General features: G+C 48.0%; 1 protein-coding gene across 1 annotated transcript in view; it reads left to right on the top strand.

Moving 5' to 3' along the window:
* The window catches only part of RNF150 (ring finger protein 150), a 421,265-nt gene that overhangs the window by 312,335 nt on the left and 83,926 nt on the right, over positions 1–25,004 (top strand). Inside the window, exons 3-4 of the mRNA XM_078676863.1 lie at positions 9,262–9,333; positions 11,060–11,142. Of these exons, the coding sequence (XP_078532989.1) occupies positions 9,262–9,333; positions 11,060–11,142 (155 nt within the window). The remainder of the gene's footprint in view (positions 1–9,261; positions 9,334–11,059; positions 11,143–25,004) is intronic.

Raw genomic sequence — 25,004 nt, forward strand, 5'->3', positions numbered from 1 at the left:
GAGGAGTCTTCGAAGTATCCTGAGATAGGTGGCTCCTCCCCTGGACTACAGTGCGCATGGGCATCGGCTCCATCCCCAGATTTGTTTTTTTCCGCCATTGGGTTCGGATGCGGTCTCGACGTCTCTCTGTCGGAACCGAGAAAACTTACTTCTTTACGGCCAAAAGGCCTTCGTTACCTACGTCGGTATTGTTTGCGTACGGTCTCGAGTTTCTCCCGTCTCTTCGAGTCGGAATCTGCGGAGTCGAGTTACTCTTCGGACATCGAGGCCTTCTCATCGCAGCAAGACCACGACTTTTTCAACATGGACCGGAGCCCGTTTAAATACTGCCCCGTCTGTGGGTCCAAATACCCACATATCGACGTGCACCCGGTCTGCAATAAATGCCTCTCGCCTGACCATAACGAGGAGAACTGCATGGCCTGCTCCAAGTTCAGGTCGAAGAAAACGCTCAAGCTTCGGCGCGCGGTGCGCCTCGAGGCCCGGCGGGCGGCCCCGGCACCCGATAACATCTTCGACGACCCAGAAGAAGAGGGCCTGAGCCATCATTTTCAAATTTCACCACCGGCGGCGGAGGTCGAGGCCGATCCCGAAGAAGATGACGGGGACATAGGCCAAAACCTAGAATACGTCGCCGAGGTAGGGGACGACGATGAAGTTTATGGGGCCGCGGAAGATAGCTCAGGGGATGAGCTATGCCCCGACAGTTACACAGATCAGGCTCAGGTCACGGGATCGCCACTCGGCCTTACCCAAGACCCTGCACCGCAAGCCACGGCCCCGCCTTCAGGCCCGGCCACGGACATACCTGCGGGTGCTACGCAGCACGTATCGAAACCGAAACTGAAACCATCGGAATCGACTGCGCCTAAAATGGCCGACGCCAAATCGAAACCGAAACTAACGGATTCGCGCGCAACTAAGATGGCGGACGTTCCATCTAAACCATCAAAGCCTGCTACCTCATCGGCTCCGTCGACCTCCGGGCCACCGAAGTCGAAGACGACTGTCGACTCGACAGTGCCGAAGTCATCGGCGGGGGATGCGTCCTCAAAGAAGGTCGTCCGTCAAGGGTCGACCGGGGCGGCGCAGGCGAAGTCCACAAAAGTCGTCGACAAACATTCGGTGCCGACAGGGGCACCGTTAGACGGACGCGTGGTCGAGGCGGAGTCTACAAAATCCCTCGGATCCAAGAGCGGAGGCTCGACTCATAGGTCCAAGGACTCCGTGTCTAAAGCTGCGGCATCGACTTCTAAGCCTCCAAAAGAGCCACAGAACGTCGGGGGCGACGGCCCGTTGGCGGCCTCCTTGTCGGCGCCTGGTGCCTCGGCGAGTGGCGCATCACAAATCGCTAGTTCACTGCAACGGATTCGTGAGAAGGCTACTGCAACGTCGGCTTCCGCGCCGTCGCATCAGAAGTCGCTAGACATGCCTGCAAAGCCTGCTGCCAAGCTTCTATACATTCTGCCACCAAAAGAGGCACCAAAAGCCTTTGCACCAAAGTCGGTGCCAAAGACATCGGAATTTTCAACGTCTGGGGGAAAATTGGCTCAGCAACACGACTCAGAGGGAGACTCTGAGCGTTATATTGACGCGGACACAGGCATATTGACCCTTTATAAGAGGAAAATTACTTCCCAGCCAGTGGACTCCTACGTTATTCCACTGAAGAAGAAAAGGCCTGCACAGGACATTCCTGCCCTGGTTGAACCTATCCAGCCTCCGCCTAGGAGGAGTCCAACACCTTCCCCCGACCAATCAGGGGGAGTGGAGGGGGGTCAAGATGACCAGTACAATTTCCCCATCAATGACCCTGATGCACAACAGGATTCCTATGATGACACTGGTGACCAGGGAAGCCAACAAGTGCGGCAGGACCCACAGCTTTTCAGTGCTCGTGCATCCCCAACAGAGGATTCTGCAGGTTTTCATGCACTAATTGAGCGGGCAGCTGCTAATCATGACGTGGACATGCATGCTGACCCAGTGGAGGAAGATTTTTTGTTTGACACTTTTTCTGTCTCTGAAAAGACAGTTAAGACACTTCCTATGCTCAAAGGTGCCCTTAAACATGCTGCGGAGATCTTTTAGGAGCCAACCAGAGCGAGAGTGGTCAACCCACGCATCGAGAAGAAATACAGGCCGGCACCTGCAGACCCAGCATATATTCGGGGACAGTTGCCTCTTGACTCTCTTGTGGTCGCGAATGCCCGCAAACGGGCGAACTCCCAGACGACGGGTGAAGCTCCTCCCCCGGACAAGGAGTCAAAAGTGCTTGAGGCAGGGGGCAAGAGAGTGGCTGCGCAGGCTGCCAATTTCTGGCGTATAGCAAACACACAGGCGCTATTGGCACGTTATGATAGGGCGCATTACGACACCCTAGAGCAACTTTTGCAACACCTACCTACGCAGTTTCAGGAGGGTACCAAACTGCTCATAGAGGAGGGAAAACTCATCTCCAACGCAGCAATAAAGTGCACACTTGATGCCGCAGACACAGCAGCTAGGGCTATTAACACTAGCGTCATGCTAAGACGACAAGCGTGGCTACGCATATCAGGGTTTAAACCAGACATTCAAACAACCATACTCAACCAGCCCGTCAATCCTGATAGACTGTTTGGTCCTGATGTTGACACCACCCTCGAAAAGATTAAGAAGGACAACGAGACGGCTAAGTCTATGGGGGCCCTTCAGTCACAACAGTTCAGGGGGAACACTTTTCGTCGCTCAGGTGCACGCGGTGTTAACCGGGGACAGATGGGTCAACAGTCACAATTCACTAAGGGCGGCGCACAGTCCTCGTACCCCAAGCAAAATAGAGGGGGTTATCGAGGAAACAGCACCAGGGGACGAGGCAGAGGAAACAACAACTCCCGTTCCTCTGCCGCAAACAAACAGTGACTCCCTGTCACTGCCCCCCGATCATTCAACACCTGTCGGGGGGAGACTCCAGCAGTTCCTGCCAGTCTGGACAAACATCACCACAGACAGGTGGGTAAGACAACTTATCCAGTACGGTTATTGTCTAGAGTTGACATCCACTCCACCCAACATTCCACCAAGGCAACGTCCTATGTCCGCAGAGCACTTGCACTTATTGCAGCAGGAAGTAGTGGTGATGCTGCAAAAAGGCGCAATCGAGCTCGTGCCAGTGGAGGAGGAAGGCACAGGAGTCTATTCACTGTACTTCCTTATTCCAAAGAAAGACGGCTCCCTAAGGCCCATTCTGGACCTGCGCCCCCTCAACCTGTATATTCTGTCAGAGCATTTCCATATGCTTACACTCGAACAGATTCTTCCCTTGCTGAACCAAGGGGACTTTCTCGCAACCTTAGACCTCAAGGATGCCTATTTCCACATACCACTACACCCTTCCCACAGAAAATATCTCAGGTTCACCATCCATGGCAGGCATTATCAGTTCAAAGTCCTACCCTTCGGGGTGACCACCGCCCCAGAGTGTTTACCAAGTGTCTGGCGACTGTGGCGGCGCACCTCAGGAGGCAGAACATACATGTCTACCCCTACCTGGACGACTGGCTCGTTCAAGCGAAGTCGGAACAACAGTGCGCCGCGGACATGTCCGCAACCATTCACCTCCTTCACAGTCTGGGCTTCTCGTTGAACTACCCAAAGTCGCACCTTCAACCAGCACATGTGCGGCAGTTTCTGGGTGCAACAATAAATACCCTGACTGCTATGGCTCAGCCAAACAAAGTCAGGATAGACAGCATCCAGTCTCTGATCCAAAAGTTCAGACCGCAACACTCCCTTCCTGCGAGAGTGTTTATGCAGTTGATAGGCATGATGGCCTCCTGCATCTTCATAGTCCCTCACGCAAGGTTGCATATGCGTCCGCTCCAAGAATGTTTAGCAAATCAGTGGACACAAGCTCGGGGACAACTGACAGACCTAGTGTTGGTTACCGGTCGGGCATACAACTCTCTGCATTGGTGGAATCCACACAACCTTTGCAAGGGCCGACCGTTCCAGGAGCCGGTGCCACAGATTATCCTAACAACGGACGCATCTCTCCAGGGATGGGGAGCTCATGTGCTCAATTACACAGTGCAGGGACTATGGACGACGCAGCAACAGAAGATGCACATCAACTATCTAGAACTGATGGCAATCTTCATGGCGCTCAAGTCCTTCAAAGTACATCTGTGCAACAAAGTCGTGTTAGTCCGGACAGACAACATGACAGCGATGTACTACATTCAGAAACAGGGAGGCACCCACTCGCCACAGCTGTCTCATCTGGCTCAGAGCATGTGGAAGTGGGCCATTCAAAGGAACATTTTCCTCATGGCAGAGCACCTCCCGGGCAAGGACAATCAGATGGCGGATCTGCTCAGCAGATACAGCCACCAGATGCACGAGTGGGAGTTACATCCATCAGTACTCCGCCCGTACTTCCAGCAGTGGGGTCATCCAGAGATAGACCTGTTTGCCACAAAGGAAAACGCAAAATGCCAACACTTTGCCGCCAGGTTTCCTCACCCACATTTGCAGGGGAATGCGATATGGATGAACTGGTCAGGCAGATTTGCGTACGCTTTTCCCCCAGCACCTCTCATACCGCTGGTGGCAAGAAAGCTAAGCCAACACTCGATGACACTCATCCTAGTTGCTCCAACGTGGGCACGCCAACCATGGTACACCACGTTTCTGGAACTCTCTGTGGTGCCGCATCAAAGGCTGCGCCTTACACCCAGGCTCTTGACGCAGAACCATGGCGACATTCAGCATCCAGATCCGCAACAGCTCAACCTGGCGATCTGGCTCCTGAAGTCCTAGAGTTTGGCTACCTTCATTTGCCTCCAGAATGCATGGACATCATCAAAGAGGCAAGGAAGCCCACTACCAGAGCATGCTATGCTGCAAAATGGAAGCGTTTTGTCATTTACTCTACGGCCAATAACATCAACCCGCTAGATGCATCTACTCCTAACATCATTTGCTATCTGTTACATCTTTACAAGTGCAATCTAGCGTACGCTTCCATTCGGATACATCTATCCGCCATAGCGGCTTATCTTCAGAACAGGCAGCATCTCTCGGTCTTCAGGGTGCCTGCCATTAAAGCATTCCTAGAGGGTCTGAAACGAGTCATTCCCCCAAGAACACCACCAGCTCCGGTGTGGAACCTCAACGTGGTCCTCACCAGGCTGATGGGCCCACCTTTTGAGCCACTGCACTCATGTGAACTCCAGTTCCTAACATGGAAAGTGGCTTTTCTCATTGCTATTACGTCACTAAGGCGTGTCAGTGAGCTGCAAGCGCTCACAGTCCAGGAGCCATTCATACAAATTCATCCAAACAGGGTGGTACTACGCACTAACCCCAAATTCCTTCTGAAGGTGGTGTCACAGTTTCATCTCAACCAAACTATTGACCTGCCCGCATTCTTTCAAAATCCACAATCAGTAGCGGAAAGAATGCTCCATACCTTAGACGTTAGGAGGGCGTTGATGTACTATATTGACAGGACACAACACTTTAGAAAAACAAAACAACTTTTTGTTGCCTTCTCACCACAGCACAAAGGCAACCCTATTTCCAAAGCAGGAATAGCCAGGTGGATTGTTAAGTGCATTCAAATCTGTTATCAAAAGGCAAAACGCACTTTAACAATACCCCCCAGAGCGCACTCCACACGCAAAATGGGGGCCTCCATGGCTTTCCTGGGAAACATTCCTTTAGAAGACATTTGCAGAGCAGCCACATGGGTTACACCACACACGTTTACCAAACACTACTGTGTCTATGTGCATTCCAAGCAGCAAGCAGCTGTAGGACAGGCTGTTCTCAAGACACTTTTTCAGGTTTCTGCAGCTGGCACGGGCAACCGCCGTTAATGGAGGGACTGCTATGTATTCTATGCAAAAGATATGAATTTAGCAGCCCACATGCCTCGAACTGAATATGCTACTTACCAGTATGCATCTGTTCTTGGCATGTAGGGCTGCTAACATTCATATCGCCCACCCTCCTCCCCGGTGCCTGTCGCAGCTGCAGATACACTCTTGCATTCAATCATTAGCATGGACATCCTTTACACTTTTCACTCCATCTCTGCCACAATGGTTAAAACAATCTGGGGATGGAGCCGATGCCCATGCGCACTGTAGTCCAGGGGAGGAGCCACCTATCTCAGGATACTTCGAAGACTCTTCCAGGACAACAATGTGCGATCATCCGGACCCAACACTAGGCGGCGATCTATGCAAAAGATATGAATGTTAGCAGCCCTACATGCCAAGAACAGATGCATACTGGTAAGTAGCATATTCATTCACCCATAAAGCCCTAATGGTTTTAACATACACTTTTCACAACATATAATCCAGTCCTACAATCTTTAGCATAACTTTTGTAATAAACAGATCACACCTATGGTATCTGATATAAATTTTCCAAATGACCTAATCAGGCCTGTAGCCTTCATCACTGGCTTGTCGCCAGAATGAACTCAGGCTTACTTACTGTGTTGACCATAGGCTTGCCCACTAGGCAGCTTTAAGGCACATAGTCATAACATTAAAATACACAATTATAGTTTGCAGATAAATGTATAATGTTAACAAGGATTATCACAGTGCAATTCTTCTACCTCCAGGTTTTGTCACGGGGGTAACTACCAGAAAAGTCCCTGTCCATTATGAGATTTGGTGGGGTTCTATGTAGCGAAATTTTTGTCCACCGGCTTTAACACAGTCCAAAAAGAATCCATATTTAAAGGCATATTGGCTTCAACATATGCTTTCCGCAACACATAAGTCAGTCCTACTGACTTTGTTGTAGTTTTTCATGATAAACAGATCAGACCTATGGGACCAAACATAATAAATCCGGCATACAGCATGATTAGCTTGTCAAAACATGCCAACACGGACTACTGTATTGAACATATATTTTCCCATAAGTAAAAAAGGGCAATACAAAGGCACCTTTTCAAGGGACAGAAACATTTTATGCCCAGTCCAAAGCTTGTAGTGAGAGATCCCCTCCCAGTATTGCTTTTTAAAGCTCTGTTTTTGGTGGTGACATAAGGTCTGGTCTTTTCCAAGAATATTAATTGTGCTGAGTCTTATCCTGCCATTTCCTCTTATAGAGAGCCATACATTCTGCTCTCTTAACAGAAAGCAGGAGACCTGTTGGGACCTCCTGTATAAGCCGCTTCTGAGCACTAGGTAGATCCTTTATTTATTGCTAGTCAGTACAGACTCACAGGAACCCAGAGAGGGTGAATGGGGAAGGTATAGAGTCACCTACCTTTCAGCCATCTCTCTCAGTTCACTTGGTAAAAGGCGAGATAGACCGCAGTTCATAATTTGCCAATTCCACCCTCTCCTTACCCTCCAGACCCGAGCGAGAAAGCAGATCATCACTGGCTGCATGTCTGATGCCTAAGGAGACCCCCAAGCTTTAGGGAACCGTCGAAAAATCTGCTACCTTCCTTGGTGTTGCTTTGGTGTAAATATTTTTTGTTTTTCATTGTCGTGATGTAATACCTTGAGAAACCTTATTGCAAATGTTTGTGATGATGGATGCTTCCAGTGCAAGCCACATACACCATATGGCATCTAAGCTAAGGCCTGGAGCTCTAGAAATTGGCTAATTTAAATTGTTTAAATGTAAGCAAAATATTTCAACCGAAATAATTTCATATGATAAAACATTGCAAACAGTTTGGTCTTGTGCATCAAGTTGAGACACTAAACATTTTATTTTTGCGTTTTTACGGATTTTTTCAAAAATATACAGACCGAAAACATTGTTTCCTGCCTGTATTTATTTTTAAAAGCGGAAAAAGACAGATAATTTGGCTAGTTTTGAGTGACTTTCCATACAGAAATTAATTAATTTCAAGCCTATAGCTGCATATATTGGCAGCATGGGAAGTTACAATGCTGAATGAGATTTGATTCCAATACTGCATATCTCAATATATATCTGTTCTATAATGCCAACTTTTTCATTTGGGTTATTTTTGGCTGTGTAATGTGCTAAAACCTGAACGGCATCAAAAGTATGAGTGCACATTTATCGGTTAAATAAATGCAGAACCTTACGAGTTATCACCTCCTCTATTCACTAAACACTAAATAAATGCCAATAAGACTGGCAAAAAGTAATTATGGATAAATACAGACAAAAGTGTTAAAAAAAAAAAAATACCATTAAAACGGGAGCCCTAATTATAATGTACCCTGACCAATAATGAAGAGTTGGGAGTCATCCCTTTAAGAAGCGTAGAAATAAGCTGCAAGTGAAATGCCATTTCTTTATTAATATTTGTTGTTTAATGTGTGGCATGAGCACTACATATTACATTTACTCCAGTCATGTGTTGTAACGCATCACTATTGAATTCCAGGTAGTAGTGGGGTAGCTGACAAATAGCGTCCAAGCTTAATGGTAATAGGATGTTTTTAGGGCCTTTGTGAAGATGAGGAATGCCGGAAGAGAGAGCGTGATTTCTCCAGAGGATGGGGCACAAGTGGAGAACTGATGGTGGATATGGTCAACTTCAGTGTAGCCAGTATTCTCAGAAGTTCATACAAGCTTTCAATGGTAGGAGTTTTTGTCTGAGTTATGATGAAGCAGAGCCTGTCCTACATTAACAGGCGAGGCCATGACCACAGCTCTTTCTGGCTCTAAGGTGTATCTAATTAAACTCGCCGAATGCTGGTCCTCTTATATGGACTGGGGTTTGATCTTTGGTTGGCACTCTGAGCTTTGACTCACGCGAGGTTATGGACCCGGAGCCTGCATATAGTAGATGTGCAGTTTTATGTAGATGGGGGTGTTTACCCATGTCATTGGTGTTTGGGTAACTATCTATGAACATGTGAAGATGTTTGAAAAAATTGAAGTGATTTAGAGGTAGAAGTATAGTAGGGGGTAATGGCAGCTGAACAGAAGTGCTAGAAATGTATTGTGGCTGAAGGCTGGAAATATGTTCCTGCTGCGTCGCATAGTTTGCATTACTATGTGAAGTGGGTTATCTTGTTCATGTTGAAGTACTTTTAATTTTGTTGTATGAAATAATATTTAGACACATGATTTGTCTTCTTTTAAACTAGCGACACAACTAATTTGCACCTCTTGCTCTGCCGGTTCCAATTTATTCCCCTGCATATTATTCACTTGATATACCTGTTGTGTCTCTCCTTGCTTGTCTCGGTTCTAAAAATGTTGTTTTCGAGCTTGACCACTCATTTTATAATTAACAATGTCCCCTTTTTTCAGCGACGACTCGGAGATGCAGCAAAGAAGGCAATCAGTAAGCTTCAGATCCGAACCATCAGGAAGGGTGACAAGGTAACATGCATTCTTTCGTTTTCATCTAAAAACCTTTTCGATGTTTATAGTAGAAGCTTTTCCAAGGAATTGAGGAAAATGTGCTTGTAAGTCACTGGAAGAGGAAAATAAATACAATAACACTTAAGTTTTCTTTTGAACTCTTCTTGGTCATTTCTTTTATTAGACTGTCATTATCGTAGTCGAAATTCTCCTCCCCGCTCTTCCCAAGTAATGAATGATGCCAAGTTCATCATTGTGAAACTTGAAAAATAGTGCAAGCTGAACTCACGCATCCTCTTGACCACCTCAAGCTTAGTGGAAGTTGCTTCCTCGCAGCCAAAGCCAAAACCAGTTAATTTAAATGATAAAATGAGCCCACCATTGATAATTTAAAAAACATTCTAGCCTTGAAATACGGTTGAGATCCTTTTCCTTTGCCCTTTCACTCATTTTTTTGGGGATTACAAAATGTCACTGATAACATCTGGTATTTAATTTCTCCTCCCTTTTACCTCCTCATTTGAAGACTCTTTTCCTCTAGGCCCCGTCTCCTGGTGGTTCACTTTCCAGTGGTTCAACATATCCTTATTGTTAATGGCATGGCTGTGGCCTGGCCCACCTCCTTTGAAACCTCATTCAAGCCAATGCTCTCAGGGAATTGGTACAATGTGTCATCTTAGCAAATCCAGATCAGTCTTCAAGAGGTTGCAAAAATGTTACCCAAAACCTGTTGCCGGTCAAAAGAAAATAAGTGGCTTTTAACTGGCCATACATAGATTCTCAAAATCATTTCCATCAGTGTCAGTTAAGATAATGCCTGCTGCGGCACAGACACCTTTGCAGTGTGGATGAGGGCGAGCCCGTCCTTCGGTGCCACTTGATCTCTCGTGAGTCCTAGAAATGGTTGTCCATGGGGCTGTTTCATCCATCTTTTCTACTCATATGTATCTGTATAATGATCAGCTGTGTGGAATTGTTTATTGTTATGCGGTGTTTTGTTGCACTGTGGAGGCTTTTTTTCAGTGTTTATTTCACTTTTGTGTTTCTCACCTTTTTGTTTTATGTATTTTATTATCAAATTGAATTGTGTTTTCTTTTTAAACAGTTTCCTGCGGGGTTCTACCTAAAATATATGATTGATTGAATGGATCGAGTCATGCACTAGAGTGATTCCCCTCACATTTAACAACACAATATTTGCATGCAAACCCATTCCAACTGCGATTTATGTGATTAGAGTTGTTCTCCCATGCGTCCGCGTGTTTATTTTATCCATGGGAGGCTCCGGGCCATTATTGTGCCTGGCTAGAGCACTTCCACCTACCAGAATGTTGACAAAATGTACTCCTCGCTACAAGTATTAACACGTCCATCATCAGAAGCGATTCTTGGTCCAAGTAACTTTATCTGTGGTATTGAAGGAATATGAGTAAGCACCAGTTACACCATCTATACTTCTTGTCCATCTAGCCTTGTTGCTGTCATCTTCTGGGCTTTCAGCAGACTGTATTCATTGTGGTAGAGATAACCAAGTGTGAAAGTACTGTTGAGTACCTGGCCAGCGATCTAAAAGAAGGGAATCTTAATTGTTGCAGCCTGTCGTCAGACTAGAAGACAATCACAAGTTTCTCCCAGATATGTTTTTAAAAGCAAGCCTTGGTATTAAACAACTCTATGGACAGAGAGGCTTGAATGAGCTGTCCATCTTAATGATCTATGTTTTTTTTGTCCTTCTTAACTCTAGGAAACAGAGTCCGATTTTGACAATTGTGCTGTTTGTATAGAAGGCTACAAACCAAACGATGTTGTGCGGATCTTGCCCTGCCGGTAAGTGGACAGTGTGCGCGCCGCAGAGCGGAACTCTTTTTACGCCTTACCCAAAGCTGTGGATATTTTATGCAGCCTTGTTTCTATTTATGCTTTTCTAAAGTGATGTAGTGGGAGGATAAAACCTGGGGTATAAGAAAATAATCTCCCAAGTAACACAACTCTTCTTCTACTTTTTGTCTTTAATAAGGAAATTGAAAAAAAATCATAATTCATACGATAATTGCATTGCGGAAGTGAGAATAACCAGGACAGATCTGTATCTTATAGTGTATTCACTAAAGCAGACATATGCCATTAGGAGAACGCCTGCCGTCCTCCCTGGAGACTGCATTTCCTTGGCTCAGCAGTGCATGGCATGGGACGCTTAGCATGCCTCTCGCGATACTGATCGTACCGCCGCACATTGCGTAGGGGACAATGCTTTCATTCTGACCTACAAATTATCATTAGTTATTCCGCAGATGAGGTACTCAGTCCTGCCATGAAGTGCCTCAGGGAAGCAAGGACTCTCAAGAGCACTTTATATACATAAATCCAAATTTGATGGCCGTGGATGATCTCATATGTTGGAAGAAGTCCAACAGCTGTTTCTTGTTCCATGCCTTGTTAGTCCGCAGGGCGCAGCTCGGGTCCTGTCCTCCCAGTAAGGCGGCCATTGTGTTCTGCAGTGGCTAGAGGCTGGTGCAGCGTACAGTTGGACAAAGTCAAACCGTGACCTCAATGATTTGACCCTTTTCTGTGTATTTTTCGCCAATTCTTCTCTCTTTCTTCTCATCAAAACTAGATGGTCATTTTATTTTTCTTCATGAAACCCTTTTTTCTTTTAAGACTTTTTTCAATTTTCAAATTTAAAGCAGTTGGTTAAGACCATTGTCCTCATAACATTTAAAAATGATACCTAATAATGGGTGATGTATTAGAACAGGATTCATTGACCACAAAAGCAAAAGGTGTACTGTTTGGATGAACTGGGGCTGGGCTCGGGTACTACATGCTGTGGCGGTGGGCCTTCCTTCTTTGCTGATTTGAAATATGATTAGATATGATGAGCTACAATTTGATATATTAGGTTAGGTTCTTGATATCGTATGCTCTCGAGGTTCTCGATCTGTCTGAACACTATCGCAATAGTGGGGACTTTTTTGCTTGTTATGTTTTATTATTGTTTATTTGGTCCAGGTTGAGGTGGGCTATATATCTTCCACCTTTTTCTCTCATTTGCTGCAAGATAACTAGGGTATAGGAATTGGAGCGGGGGCTGTGGGTTCAGGAATGCACTCTGGAGCCATCACTCTACCCAAGTGTAGCCTGATTGCTTCATGCGGTCGGTGGGTGGAAAGGGCGGGTGTGTCGGAGTGGCTGGGGATGGGTGAGGGAGGGATACAGGGGGGAGGAATTGGGTCGGGGGGGCTCAGGGGGAGTAGGAGGTCACGATGATGATATGGAGGAAATAGAAGTATACCAGTATAGAAGTTGAATTAATGCATAAAAGATGTGGAAAGTTTTTTTCTGAAGGCATGTGTTATTAACTGGGGCTTACGAGGCATGACAGGGTACCTTTGGGGGGTGGGTCTTCAGCAGGGTGGTTACTGGGGGTCTATTATTATGTCTAAACTACATATAGCCACTATAAACATCTATTTCTTGAATGGTGGGGAAAAAGGAAAAGGATAGCCGAGGATCTGAAAGTTCTGAAGGCAGATATTTACAGCCTCCAGGAAACGCATATAGACAGAGGTAATAGGAATCTGCTGTAAGCTCTAGGTCCAACTTTGATAAGTGGTATTCAAGATATGAAGACTAGAGGGGTTGCTATTCTCGCACCAAGCAAGTAATTCGATTTCTGCCGCATCTCTGCAGATAAACACGGTAGAAGGGTAATAACAGAATGTCTGTAAAAAGTAGGGTCTTTTACCCTGTGTTCATTGTATGGCCCAATCTTGGACGATCCAAGCATCTTGGATTATTTAGCTGTGGAGATTTTGGTCTGGCCGGCTCCCTATATACTATATGAGGATATCTAAATCGTTGCATCTATCAATTGAGGGTCTGGATAGAGGTGCGTTGGAGGAAGAGTCCAACTATTATGGTCATTTAAACGTGGCTCTGGGGATATTACAAGCCTTGTTAATTCTAGTTTTAAAATAGGACGCCTAGGCGTGACGGATTTATGGCTGTTTTTTTTTTTTTTAGATTCCCCATAATCCTTCCTCCTCTCCCTTTCTGCCACCTTGCAGTTTTTCTTTAGAGTTCTGAGGTGGGGGAATGCCACGGGGCAGACCCAATGTTAGGTTTTTCAGTTATCTGCTTAGGGATATTTTGATCTAAGAACTGAGTCAGCCAGTCCATGATCTTATTGTAGGCCTCTTGCTGATTGAGGCCCAGGCAGGGTAGAGATTGATTCAGAGAACATCTCCAGCTCTCCCGATTTGACTGAGCCCATTGCCGGTCTACCATTACGTTGCTGTTAGAGGGTGCAAAACAATTTATTTTATTTATTTTGTTTTGAAAGTTTTATAGAGCGCGAACAAGACCCAAAGGGGTATCAGAGTGTTGTCGTCAGCAATTATACAGAACATAAAGAAGGTAATACATTCACGAAGAGTAGGGTGTATCGCTGGTGCAATATAGCGGTCAAGTAGAACATCATACAAATAGAAAGAACCAAGATGTGCAATGTACATCAAGGAATATTAACATAAAGGGAGCGAGCAAGAATCAACAGTTGGTGCAGTTAAAGGAGCTATCTAGGACTAGAACAAAAAAGAAGGGAAAAATATGTCATAGAGCATGAGTGAAAAATATTTCAAGATTTTGTTTATTAACAGAACATACTAACATGATCAGCGTGATTAACGTTCGTTCATTAGTAGTCTTTTGACCAGTTTTTTAAAGGAAGTAGTGGAAGTGTTTGATCTGATCTCTGATGGTAAGGAGTTCCAGATTCTTGGAGCAAGACCAGAGAACGCACAGTTGTATGATCTTTTCTTTTTGAATCTTGGAGGTTTCAAGAGAAGGGTGGACATACTTCTGAGGTTCCGGTAGGAGTCTGACAGCTCAAGTTTATTAGCTGGATAGTGTAGGGTATTTTGGTGTATGGCTTTGAGTCCGACAAGCTATCTTGAGTCGGGTTCTAGCTTCAATAGATAACCAGTTTAGCTGCAGAAGGTCGGATGAAATGTGATAAAATTAGATGTTTAATCCAGTCAAGGGTAGGAGCTGAGTGATTAGGTGGGGTGATCGAAAAAAAGAAATTAATTTGTCGGCATATCCCATGTTAGCACTTTCTCAGGGACTTTGGTATATCGCCCACCACGACCTTTAGGCAACTTTTGTAGCAATCTTCCCGATATTGTAGCCAGTTTGGCTAGTACTCTTCCCACTTTTATCTTACTAGGGGACTTCAATCTCCATTTTGATAATATCTCACTCATATTGGAATTAATAGAGGGGCTGGAGACACTCCAACTTATGCAATTAGTTGGCAGTCCCACCCTCTGCAAAGGCCATTTACTTGACCCCATTTTTCAAACATTCCAAGTCTTTTGGTCAAGGACCCTATTCCAATGCCTTGGTCGGACGATTCTCTAATGCCATTTGTATGGACAGCGCAGGATGTCTCTATTCCAGCTGCAAGAAGCCTTAGACAAGTACGTCCTTGGTCGAAACTGCCTACAAAATCGTGGGTGACTATTTTGGAAGACACCATTCCCACCCTTGATACTAACCCAGTCACTGCAAATGATGAACTTAATAGGTGACTAGAGTTGTCACTTGATACTACTCTCCCAAAGAAATGCACTCACAATAAAATAGGAGCCAATCCTAATGCCTGGTATACGCCCAAACTTCGGGAGCTTAAACAGTCCAGCAAGAGGCTGGAAAGAATCTGGAGAAAGGACCCCTCAGTAACCAACAAAATTAAATATAGATAGGCGATAAGGATCTATAAACTTGAAATAAAAGCTGCCAAAGCCCTCTATTATGAAGAAAGAATCACTTTGGCAGCAAACTGCCCATGTGAAATCTTTAGGATTGCAAAATTACTTTTAACTCCTCCCGCGTCCCCTATTGTTTTTGCCGATATCCCTCTACGATGCAATCAAATTGCTGAATTTTTCTTTGATCAAATACAAACCATCTATAAGTCCTTGCCTCTGGCCACATCCCCACAAACTTCATCTTCACCTGACTTGACAGCCCACTGTGGGGACTGTTTGCTGGAGGCAATCCCCCCTTTGAATTTAATCTCCCTTCAAGGGATTCTGAGTCAACTTAAATCTGGGGCACCTACAGATGTTGCCCCCCCCCCCAGTATTTTAAAATTGGACTCTGAGACAGTATCATAAGTGATCCTAGAGGTAATAAACGCTTCGCTGGTAAAGGGATTAGTGCCCTCCCTCTGGAAACAGGCAATGGATAAAGCCCTATTAAAAAAAACTAACCTAGATCCTGACATGCTAGAAAACTATCGCCCTATCTCACTATTACCAGGAATTGGTTAAATAGATGGGAAGCACGTAAATCATACACTCTCAACCTTTCTGGAAAATAATAACGGTCTTCATTCCTCACAAACTGGGACAGGCACAGAAACTGCACTCGTGATAGTGGTGTAAGAACTTCTAAAAGTTCTGGACGGAGGGGGCTGCGCTGCTCTTATCTTATTAGATCTCAGTGCAGCCTTCGATACTGTGAACCATCATCTGTTAATTCAAAGACTCAGGAATGTAGGAGTTGCCGAAACAGCATTAAAGTGGGTACAGTCCTTTTTAGATGACAGATCCTTTGTTGTCTTTGAAGAGGAATCCACCTCAAAGTGAATGCCTCTTAGATGTGGGGTTCCTCATGGATCTTCCCTGAGCCCCACTCTATTTTTTTTTTTTAAATCTCTTTATTAGCATCAGATTGGTCCGTGCAAGCATACAATTACACATTAAACTGTGTACAAAGAAAACGTTAATGGTCATTATACAAAGGAAGTAAATGGAGGACTAGACCAATGACATTACAAGCATTGGAACACATTCTAAAGTCTTATTTTCACTTTTCCAAATCTGAAGGAATATTGCACACGTGGAAAGATGACACAAAGAGATATACCTTTTCCAAACAGAACGAAAACGAATGAGCCTTCGTGATAGAGAGAGCGGCAAGCAACACATCCATTTACAAGCATGATGGCAGTAGCATTGGCATAGGCAGACGAGGCCAGGTAAAACGACAAACGAAAAGACCAGGGTGAAGCAACCACTCCAGCCGGGGCAAAGTATGCAAGAAAACGGAGGAGGGAAACAACTCGGTCCCAACCAGCATACAATCGAAAATCAGCAGCACACGCATACCCCTTTCTAATAGTGTGTACATGCTAAGCCTTGTAGAACGCAATAGGCAGCGCACGCCAGGTTAACCAAGACCACCTAACCCACCCCTTCTGGGACAATAGAGCTAGCAGCTTGGGAGTGTGTATCTCGTGTAATCTTGCCAATATACTGCCGATATGGGCCCCAGATGTCGATCGGGCGTGAAGCTGTTGGGATCTGTGTGGAGTATTCCACACTGTTGGTGTTGCATTGGGCAAGGCTGCGCATCCAAGTTTTGGAATCAGGGATTCGCCTGGACCCCCAAAGTAAAGCAATTTCCCTTTTCGCCAGCAAGAAACCTATTGCAGCAAGCCTACGCGTGGTCCGGGGGAACTCAGCGACATAGCCAAGCAGTGCAATATCCGGCCTATGTTGCAATTCGCATTCTAAAATGTCGCCCAGGATGCGGTGTACCTGTAGCCAGTAGGTGTGCAGTTTCGGACAGGTCCATGTGAGATGTGCAAAATCGGCATGTGGAGCCTTGCATTTAGGGCAGTGATGAGGCCTGGCCGGGTCAATTTTGTGGGCCAGCGCCGGGGTGAAGTATAGGCGCCTCAAAAATTTAAAATGAATTAGCTTATGTCTACTGTTGACAGACACTTCTTTAGTGGAGCGGCAACAGGCATCCCATTGGGCGTCCGTGATAGGGCCACCCAGATCAAGTTCCCACGCCGCACGAACTTTCGCATCCGAAGCAGGAAGGGCCGCCACACAGAGTCCATACAACCTGGAGACCATGTGGGCTCCTGTTTGTGACTGGAGTAGGAAAGTCAATGCTGCCATGTCGTCCGGCGGCAGTGGGAACGAGGGAAACTGCGCTCTAAGCATGGACCTCACCCTAGTCAGGACAAAGGAATCCATAAACGTCCGGTCCGTAAATCGCGGATCCTCGGACACCGAAAAAACATGTCCGTCCGGGAACAGATCCCCTATCGTGGCGAGCTGGTATTTGGACAACGTTCTGCGGACCACCGCTTCCGCGGTGATGGGGAGCCAGTGTGGGTTAGGCAATGGAAGAGCCGGGGAGTACAGCACGTCCAACCGGAGCAGTCTACGCAGCTGCATCCAGGCCCACGACGTAGTGGACACAGTTTGTATGTCAAGTGGGTCTCGGGGCAAGCCTTTGGGCAATATCGAGTTGAGGGTAAGTGGTAGGACCAAGTCCGCTTCAGGTCTCAAATATGGGATCCGAGCGTCCGGATGGAACCAAGGATGCGCATAGGCGCATTGCGCGACTAGGTAATAAATATAAAAGTCTGGCACTCCAAAGCCACCCCGTTCATAAGGCAGCGTTAGGATGCGCCAAGAAACTCGAGGGTTCTTATCCCCCCACACTAATCGCAACAACAGAGAGCGTAGTTGGGCAAAAAAGATTTGAGTGAGCGGGATCGGTATGTTATTAAATAAATACAAAAAAACGGGGAAGTATAATCATTTTGATTATGGCGATACGGCCGGCCATCGAGAGAGGGAGGCGAATCCAACGCGCAACATTATCCTCCAGAAAGTCTAACGCCTGTCCGTAATTGAGACGAATCATGGATACCGTGTCTAGATGAATGTGGATACCCAGATATTTCACCGAATCAGTATTCCACTCAAGTGGGAACGGGCAGTCCCAGCGGGCAGTGGAGGGGGTGAGCGGGAAGATGTCAGACTTGTGCCAATTAATGCGAAGGCCGGAATATTTCCCAAAGCGTTCCACCTCAAGCAGCAAGGGCGACAGGTTGGTCTCCGGAGACCTGACATACAGAATGGTGTCATCTGCGTAGAGGGAGATGAGTAACGGACCCGTCCGGAACTGGAGCCCGCGGTGCAAGTGGCGCTCCTGAAAGTGTCGTACCAAGGGGTCCATGGCCAGAATATACAATAGTGGGGACAGGGGGCATCCCTGTCGGGTTCCCCGGGAAAGAGGGAAGCTATCAGAGAGCGTGCCGTTAAGGCGCAGCCGTGCTCTGGGGGCAGTATAAAGTAGCTCGACCGTGGAGACAAACAAGGACGGCATGCCCATTCGGTGCATGACGGACAGAAAAAACGACCATTCTAAGGAGTCAAATGCCTTCTCGGCGTCTAAAAACACCGCAGCCGCCGGAGTATCCGGCTCAATCCTGTGAAGTACATAAAACAACGTCCGCAGATTGAAGGAGGTGGATCTATGGGGGACGAATCCAGACTGGGCTGGCGAAATGATAGATTCCATAAGTAAAGACAGTCGAATGGCAAGGACTTTCGCCAAAATCTTATAGTCAAGATTAAGTAGGGAGAGGGGCCTGTAGGATCCACACCTAGTGGGGTCCCGCCCCGGTTTAGGAAGTAAAATGATAACTGCCTCCCGCAGCGTGGGCGGCAGAATCCCCGTCTCGAGCGCCTCCGCATACACCTCGATGAGGCGAGGAACCAGTTCCTCCTTGTACGTCTTATAAAAGTCGGCCGAAAAGCCATCCAGACCCGGCGCCGAGGAGCCTTTTAATGCATCAATGGCTTCCACAACGCAGTCCGGCTCGATAGGCATCGCCAAAAATTCCTGCATATGTTTCTCTAGGAACACCATAGAGATTTCGTTAATATAGGGGCCAGGGTCGCGACAGTCAGCCGTCAGGCTTGAGGTGTACAATTCCTTGTAGTAGGATAGGAAGGCAGCGCAAATGGCAGGGGTGGTCTGATGACGAACACCCAGATCATCTACCAGGTCAGAGATGTATGAAGCCTGGCGGGGGGGACGGAGCAAGTGGGCCAAGAGCTTGCCAGGCCTGTCACCTTCGCCATATTGCCTAGCTGAGTGTTGTGTGCAGAGATACGTCAGTTCCCTGTCTGCAGTGTCTCTGAACTCTTGCAGCAGTTCTAGCCTTTTCGCCTCCACCCCACCGTCTGCGTCAGTGAGCGTGTCCATGTCCAGTGCGGCAATGTCCGTCTCAATACGGGTCAGGGAGGCACGGATCTCGCGCAAAGCCCCTACATGTTTGTTGATGCAAACCCCTCTAATAGTGGCCTTGAACCCCTCCCACAATGTAGCCCAAGTGTCCACCGAGCCCTCATTGAACTCAAAATACTCCTCTATGGCAGTACGAACGTCCTCCTTGAAAACCGGATCAGATAACGCCTTGCCAGGAAAGCGCCATTGTCTCTCATACCCTCCCAACCTGGGGATCAGTAGGGTCAGCACTACGGGAGAGTGATCAGACAGCGTGCGTGGGAGTGTCGAATGGTCTCTCACCCAACCGGCCACCCCTGGGGAAAGGAGCCAATAGTCTATTCTGGTACTAGTGTTGTGATATCCCGAGTGGTGGGTGTAGGTGGGTGTGTTGGAGTGCAAACGGGCCTCAATGTCAATCAGTGGGTAGTGCGCGCACATATCCGCCAGCACAGCGCGTGAACGGGGCTTACAATCTGGGGAAGAGGAGGTGCTGTCCCTGGCAGGGCACATCAGCAGGTTAAAGTCTCCCCCCATTATCATCATATCAGTGTCCAATCGCAGCAGAACATCCTGGAGACCCTGGAAGAAGGCAGGGGAGTCAGAATTGGGGCCATATATTCCAACAAAGGTGACCTTGAAGCCCAGAAGTACCCCTGTAACCACAACATACCTGCCATCTACATCAAATACACTGTCTGAGAGCACAAATGGGACGCGTCTGTGTATCAAGATCGCCACCCCCCTTGCATATCTGCTATAGCTAGAAAAAAATCTGTGCGTGCCCCAGCCTTTTGCAAAGGAGGAAGAGTCAGCTCCCACCAGGTGCGTCTCCTGCAGAAATAATACATCCACCCCGTGTCGCGCTGCGTAGTTTAGAACTTGCCGTCTTTTCCTCGTGTCATTCAAACCCCGGACATTCCAAGACATGAAGGTAAGTCTGGAAGGACCAGACTGCTGACCTATCTTAGCCATTCAGACTCGATGGAATCATAAAAAAACATGTGTGTGCAGAGCCGCCGCCACTCTCCCGCAAAACAGGCATCATCAAAATAGCAAAACAGTGCGTGTGCACAAACAACAGAACCAAAGCATAAACCACCCCATCCCAACCACCCACCACCCAGCCCCTCCTCAAGTCCCAGGAGGCTCCTCCCACCCTCACGGAGATAACCTAGAGCAACAGACAATAACAGTTGTCCAACAATGTGCCTGTAAAATAAAGACAACGTTAGAGAAAAGTACAGTACGGCTCGCGCCATGGGGGTAGGCGACGCTCCGCCATGCGAGAACCACAATCGGGGCAACGTTCAAGTCTCAGCAATTATGGAAAGCACTGCAAAAAAGAAATAACAGCATGGACAGATGCATAATACTGAGGTAAATAGCCTGCCATGAAAAAGATGGGGTGGAGATAAGTCAACCCTGTCCGGTTTCAGTAAACAGGTCAGCACTAGCCTGCGAGTCAGTGTGTGGCGGAGATCGTTGTGCATCATCTGATTTACGAGGCGACCCTCTGTTTTTGTAGGCTCGACAAAATTCCTGTGCCTCCGCAGGGGAATCAAAAATGCGAAACCTGCCATCCACGTCCACTCTGAGCCTGGCAGGATACAGCATCCCATAGCGGAGTCCCAGTTTACGCAAAGCAGCCTTGACACCAGTGTACTTACGGCGCGCATCTTGAACCATGACTGTGAAGTCCGGGTAGAAAGAGAGCACGTCCCCTTGCCACCGAACTTCGCCCACCTCCCTGGCAGCTTTCAGCGCCGCATCTCTGTCCCTGAAGTTCATGAGCCTGGCTATAATGGGTCGGGGCGGCAGGCCCGGGTTAGGCCGGGGCCCCAGCGATCTGTGCGCGCGCTCCACCACGAAACCAGATGTAAACGTGTCTCGGCCAAAAAGTTCGATTAGGAGGTGTTCCACAAAAGTGTCAAAGCGTCCGGTAGCTGTCGTCTCCGCCACACCAATTATTCGGATATTATTGCGCCTACTGCGCGCTTCTAAATCCTCGTTCTTGATTGCGACGTCTTTAAGGATCTTCTCCACACGTTCCAGCCTTTTCAACGTCGACGCAGCTCCATCCTCGATGTCGGAAACCCTGGATTCCGCCAGGTCCAGGCGCCTATCGTGCAGCTGAATCGTCGCGCCCATGTCCGCCATTTTCTTTTCGAGGGTATCAAAGCGGGAGTCCAGGGCTTTGAATCCAGCCCGCATCTCACCCATCATTTCAGCGACCATACCAGCGGTGTCCTTCGCCGCCGCCTGGCCCCCGGCGTCCGCCTCAGCTGCTGGCGAACTCGCAGACGTACGGAGGGGCGCTGAGCTGAAGGTAAGTCTCTTCTGGGTAACATCCTTCTTCACCATGTTGGAAGTAATGGCGGGCAAATCACCAGTGTTACAGGACCCCACGACAACTGCGATAGCCAAAGAGTCGAGCACAGCGACAGGGCACCCCGACGGCGGTCAGGTCGGGACCAGAGGATCAGGGGTACTTGATGTTACCCCGCACCAGGGCTGAGACGCACCACAGGAGCCTCAGAGTTGCCAAGGTAGAAGCACACAGGTCGTCGGGATATCAATCCGGCTGGAGCCAAACGTCAGAGGCCCTGCGCAGTACGTAGGGTCAGCAAATGGACGTGGCGACCACTCAGCAGCAGCTGGCAGGTCCAGGGCCTCGCCGAGACAGGCAGCAAATGGTGGCGTAGTGTGGGGACCAGGTAGTCAGGGTCTCGAGGCATCAGCAGCACAAATGGGCAAAGGCTCGCAGGTCATGCAGCCAGCGTCGGCCTTGTAAATGTGCATAGGCGTCCGATATTTCCGGCCAATCGCATCAGCAGGAGATCAGGATAATGTAGAGGTCCTGGGTCTGCAGGGGGACAGACGCGGGTCTGGGGTGCACGTTAACGGTGGGGGCAAAGGAGACAGGCCCCCACCGAATGCAGCGATGCGTAGCCGTCCATAGAGCGCCTGGGAGCCCGCCGGCCACACCCCCCGCCAAACACCCCCCAACCCCGGAGCACGCCGCCCGCACCCTCCGCCCGCCGCTGCACTTCCCGGGCAGCCCCCGAAAATCGAGGCCCCGGCTCCCAAGGCCGGACCAGGCCGCAAGTGCCGGTCGCGAACCGAGGGGCCGCACCCCCACCAACGGGCACCACCGGGGCCGAGCAGCGGACCCGGGAGGGCACAACAGCGACCCCAAGGCCGAAGGGGACAACGAGGAGGCAAACAAGCGGACTCACCAGGCGCTCCGGCGCTGCGAAGTAACGGCCCGCGAGGCCCAGCCGGCCTCAGCACCCCTCAGCTGTTCCGCCCGTTCTCGCTGTCCCCCGTCCTCCAGACTAGGCAGGCTGCATCAGGTGGCGTTAGGGGTCAGTGGCAGGCATATTTCGACCCCAGCGCAGCGCCGGATCTCCTGCGAACGGCCCCGTTCCTCTCTCGCCCGGCGGAGCTCTACAGTCAGGCGGCCATTTCGTTCGCCTGCGTAGCCACGCCCCCCGAGCCCCACTCTATTTAATGTCTACATAAGCCCCTTGGCGGAAGTAGTAACACCTTTTGGTATCGAGATCATTACCTATGCTGATAATACTCAGTTGGTGGTCTTGCTCAATCAGCTGGACAATTCAGTCTCGAGTTGGCCTCATGCCTTGAACATGTGTCTTGTTGGATGGACAGCTCTTATTTAAGACCGAGTTGATGCTCTTAGATAATCCCACCACATTGAGCATAGCCTCATTTTGGCATAGCTGCTTGGGGCTACCACCTTCCCCTAAAGAACTAATTAAGAGTCTCTGTGTTTGGCTGGACCGCAACCTTGATTTTAAGGAGCAAGCACGCAAGATTGCAGCTTGTTGTTATGGGATTTTAAGAAAGATCCTCCCCTTGCTACCTTTCTCTGCAAGAAGAGTGCTGGTCTAAGCATTGATCTTGTCACGCCTTGACTAAGCTAACGCTCTATATCTGGAAACCCCACTTACTACCATCAAAAAATTGCAGATTGTGCAAAATTGCGCAGCACGTCCGCTCACGAATACTTCTAAATGCCTCTCAGCTAAATTGGCGCTCGCATCACTCCACTGGCTCCCGATTCAAGAGAGAATCCAAATCAAGGCTTTGTGTATTGCACACAAAGCACTTTCAGGCAAAAGTCCGCCTATCATTAGGTCTATTATTCAACCTTATTGCTCTAATAGGTCTTTACGGTCAGATAACAAGCAGCTGGAGGCAATCCCAAAAATAAGAAAAACGCAAAGCGGAGGGTGTCGCTACGTGTATAATGCCGCTAAATTGTGGAATCTCTTGTCCCTCTGTATCCACCTTGAACCGGACTACCTGACCTTTCGTAAGCAGCTAAAGACCTTTTTGTTTCCCTATCTCCGTTCGAAGTCGAAGCTGCACATCTATTAGCGCTGGGATGCCCACGGGTAACCATGCGCTCTTGAAATGTCTTTCATTCATTCATTCAGTTGAGAGTATTTAGTAGGAGATGGTTCGGAGCTAGCCATTGTTGAGTTTGGGCAAGTGCAGCATTTAAAGTTTTTATGTCCTCTTCCGAGGAGATTTTCAGGTGCAATTGCATGTCCTCCGCATACATGTGGTATTGGTTGTAGACTCTTTGCAGAATGAGCGCAAGAGGCTCCATATATAGGTTGAAGAGGGTGGGCAAGAGTGTAGAACCTTGTGGGACTCCAATCAGGACAGGGGTACTGGAAGCGAGGGCATGATTAACTTTGATCCTTTTTGTGCGGTTGTGAAGGAAGGCGGCAAACCAATTTAGGACCGAGCCCGACAATCCCATCCTATGTTGTAGGAGATCAAATCAAATTTTCGTATTTGATGGTATCCTATGCTGAGGACAGGTCTAAAAGGATCAGGAGACAAGGGACATTTTGGTCAAGGGCTCTCACGGCGTCATCAACAATGTGAGTTAGTGCCATTTCAGTGCTGTGCCCTGCTCCGAATCCTGACTGAAAAGATCCAGGATTTGATATTCTCAAAATGTTTGCAAAGCTGCGAGTGAACGCATTTTTCAAGCAATTTCGTAAGTCATGCTGCTGTGAAAGGTCGGAAGTTGTTTGGATCAGATAGGTCCGCATTGGCCTTCTTAGGAATGGGAATAACTTGCCCAACTTTTAGGCAGTCCGGAATCTTTCCCTATAAGAGAGATTCATGAATGGTCCTGGACCAAAGGGAGAGAACGGCCGAGCTTAAATCTTTATAGAGCTTGCCGGGTAGAGGGTCACCAAAGTGGTTTGAGGGTTTGATGGAGGCCATGTTGCGAAGTATCTCAGTGCAGTCTGGTAGAAGAAAACTGCTCCAAGAGGCGTTGTATTTGAGGTCCAAAGGTGAGCGTATTGTCGTGGATTCTGTCACCTCTCCTGATCCAGGGGTCGGTATCTTGGATAACAAATTTGGGGTAGTAGTTAATAGCTCCAGCTCTATTTTCATTGTTTTTTCAGCGACGTGAGCTGTAAAATCATCACCACTAGGGAGCAGGGATAACGGGGTCGAGCTCTGATTAGAAGATTGGTTAGATTGTTCCTTAATGATTTGGAAACGTTTTTTGGTCTGTTTTTGGCTCCATCCAG

Source organism: Lissotriton helveticus, chromosome 2_1 (assembly GCF_964261635.1).
Source record: "Lissotriton helveticus chromosome 2_1, aLisHel1.1, whole genome shotgun sequence".
Lineage (NCBI taxonomy): Eukaryota > Metazoa > Chordata > Amphibia > Caudata > Salamandridae > Lissotriton > Lissotriton helveticus.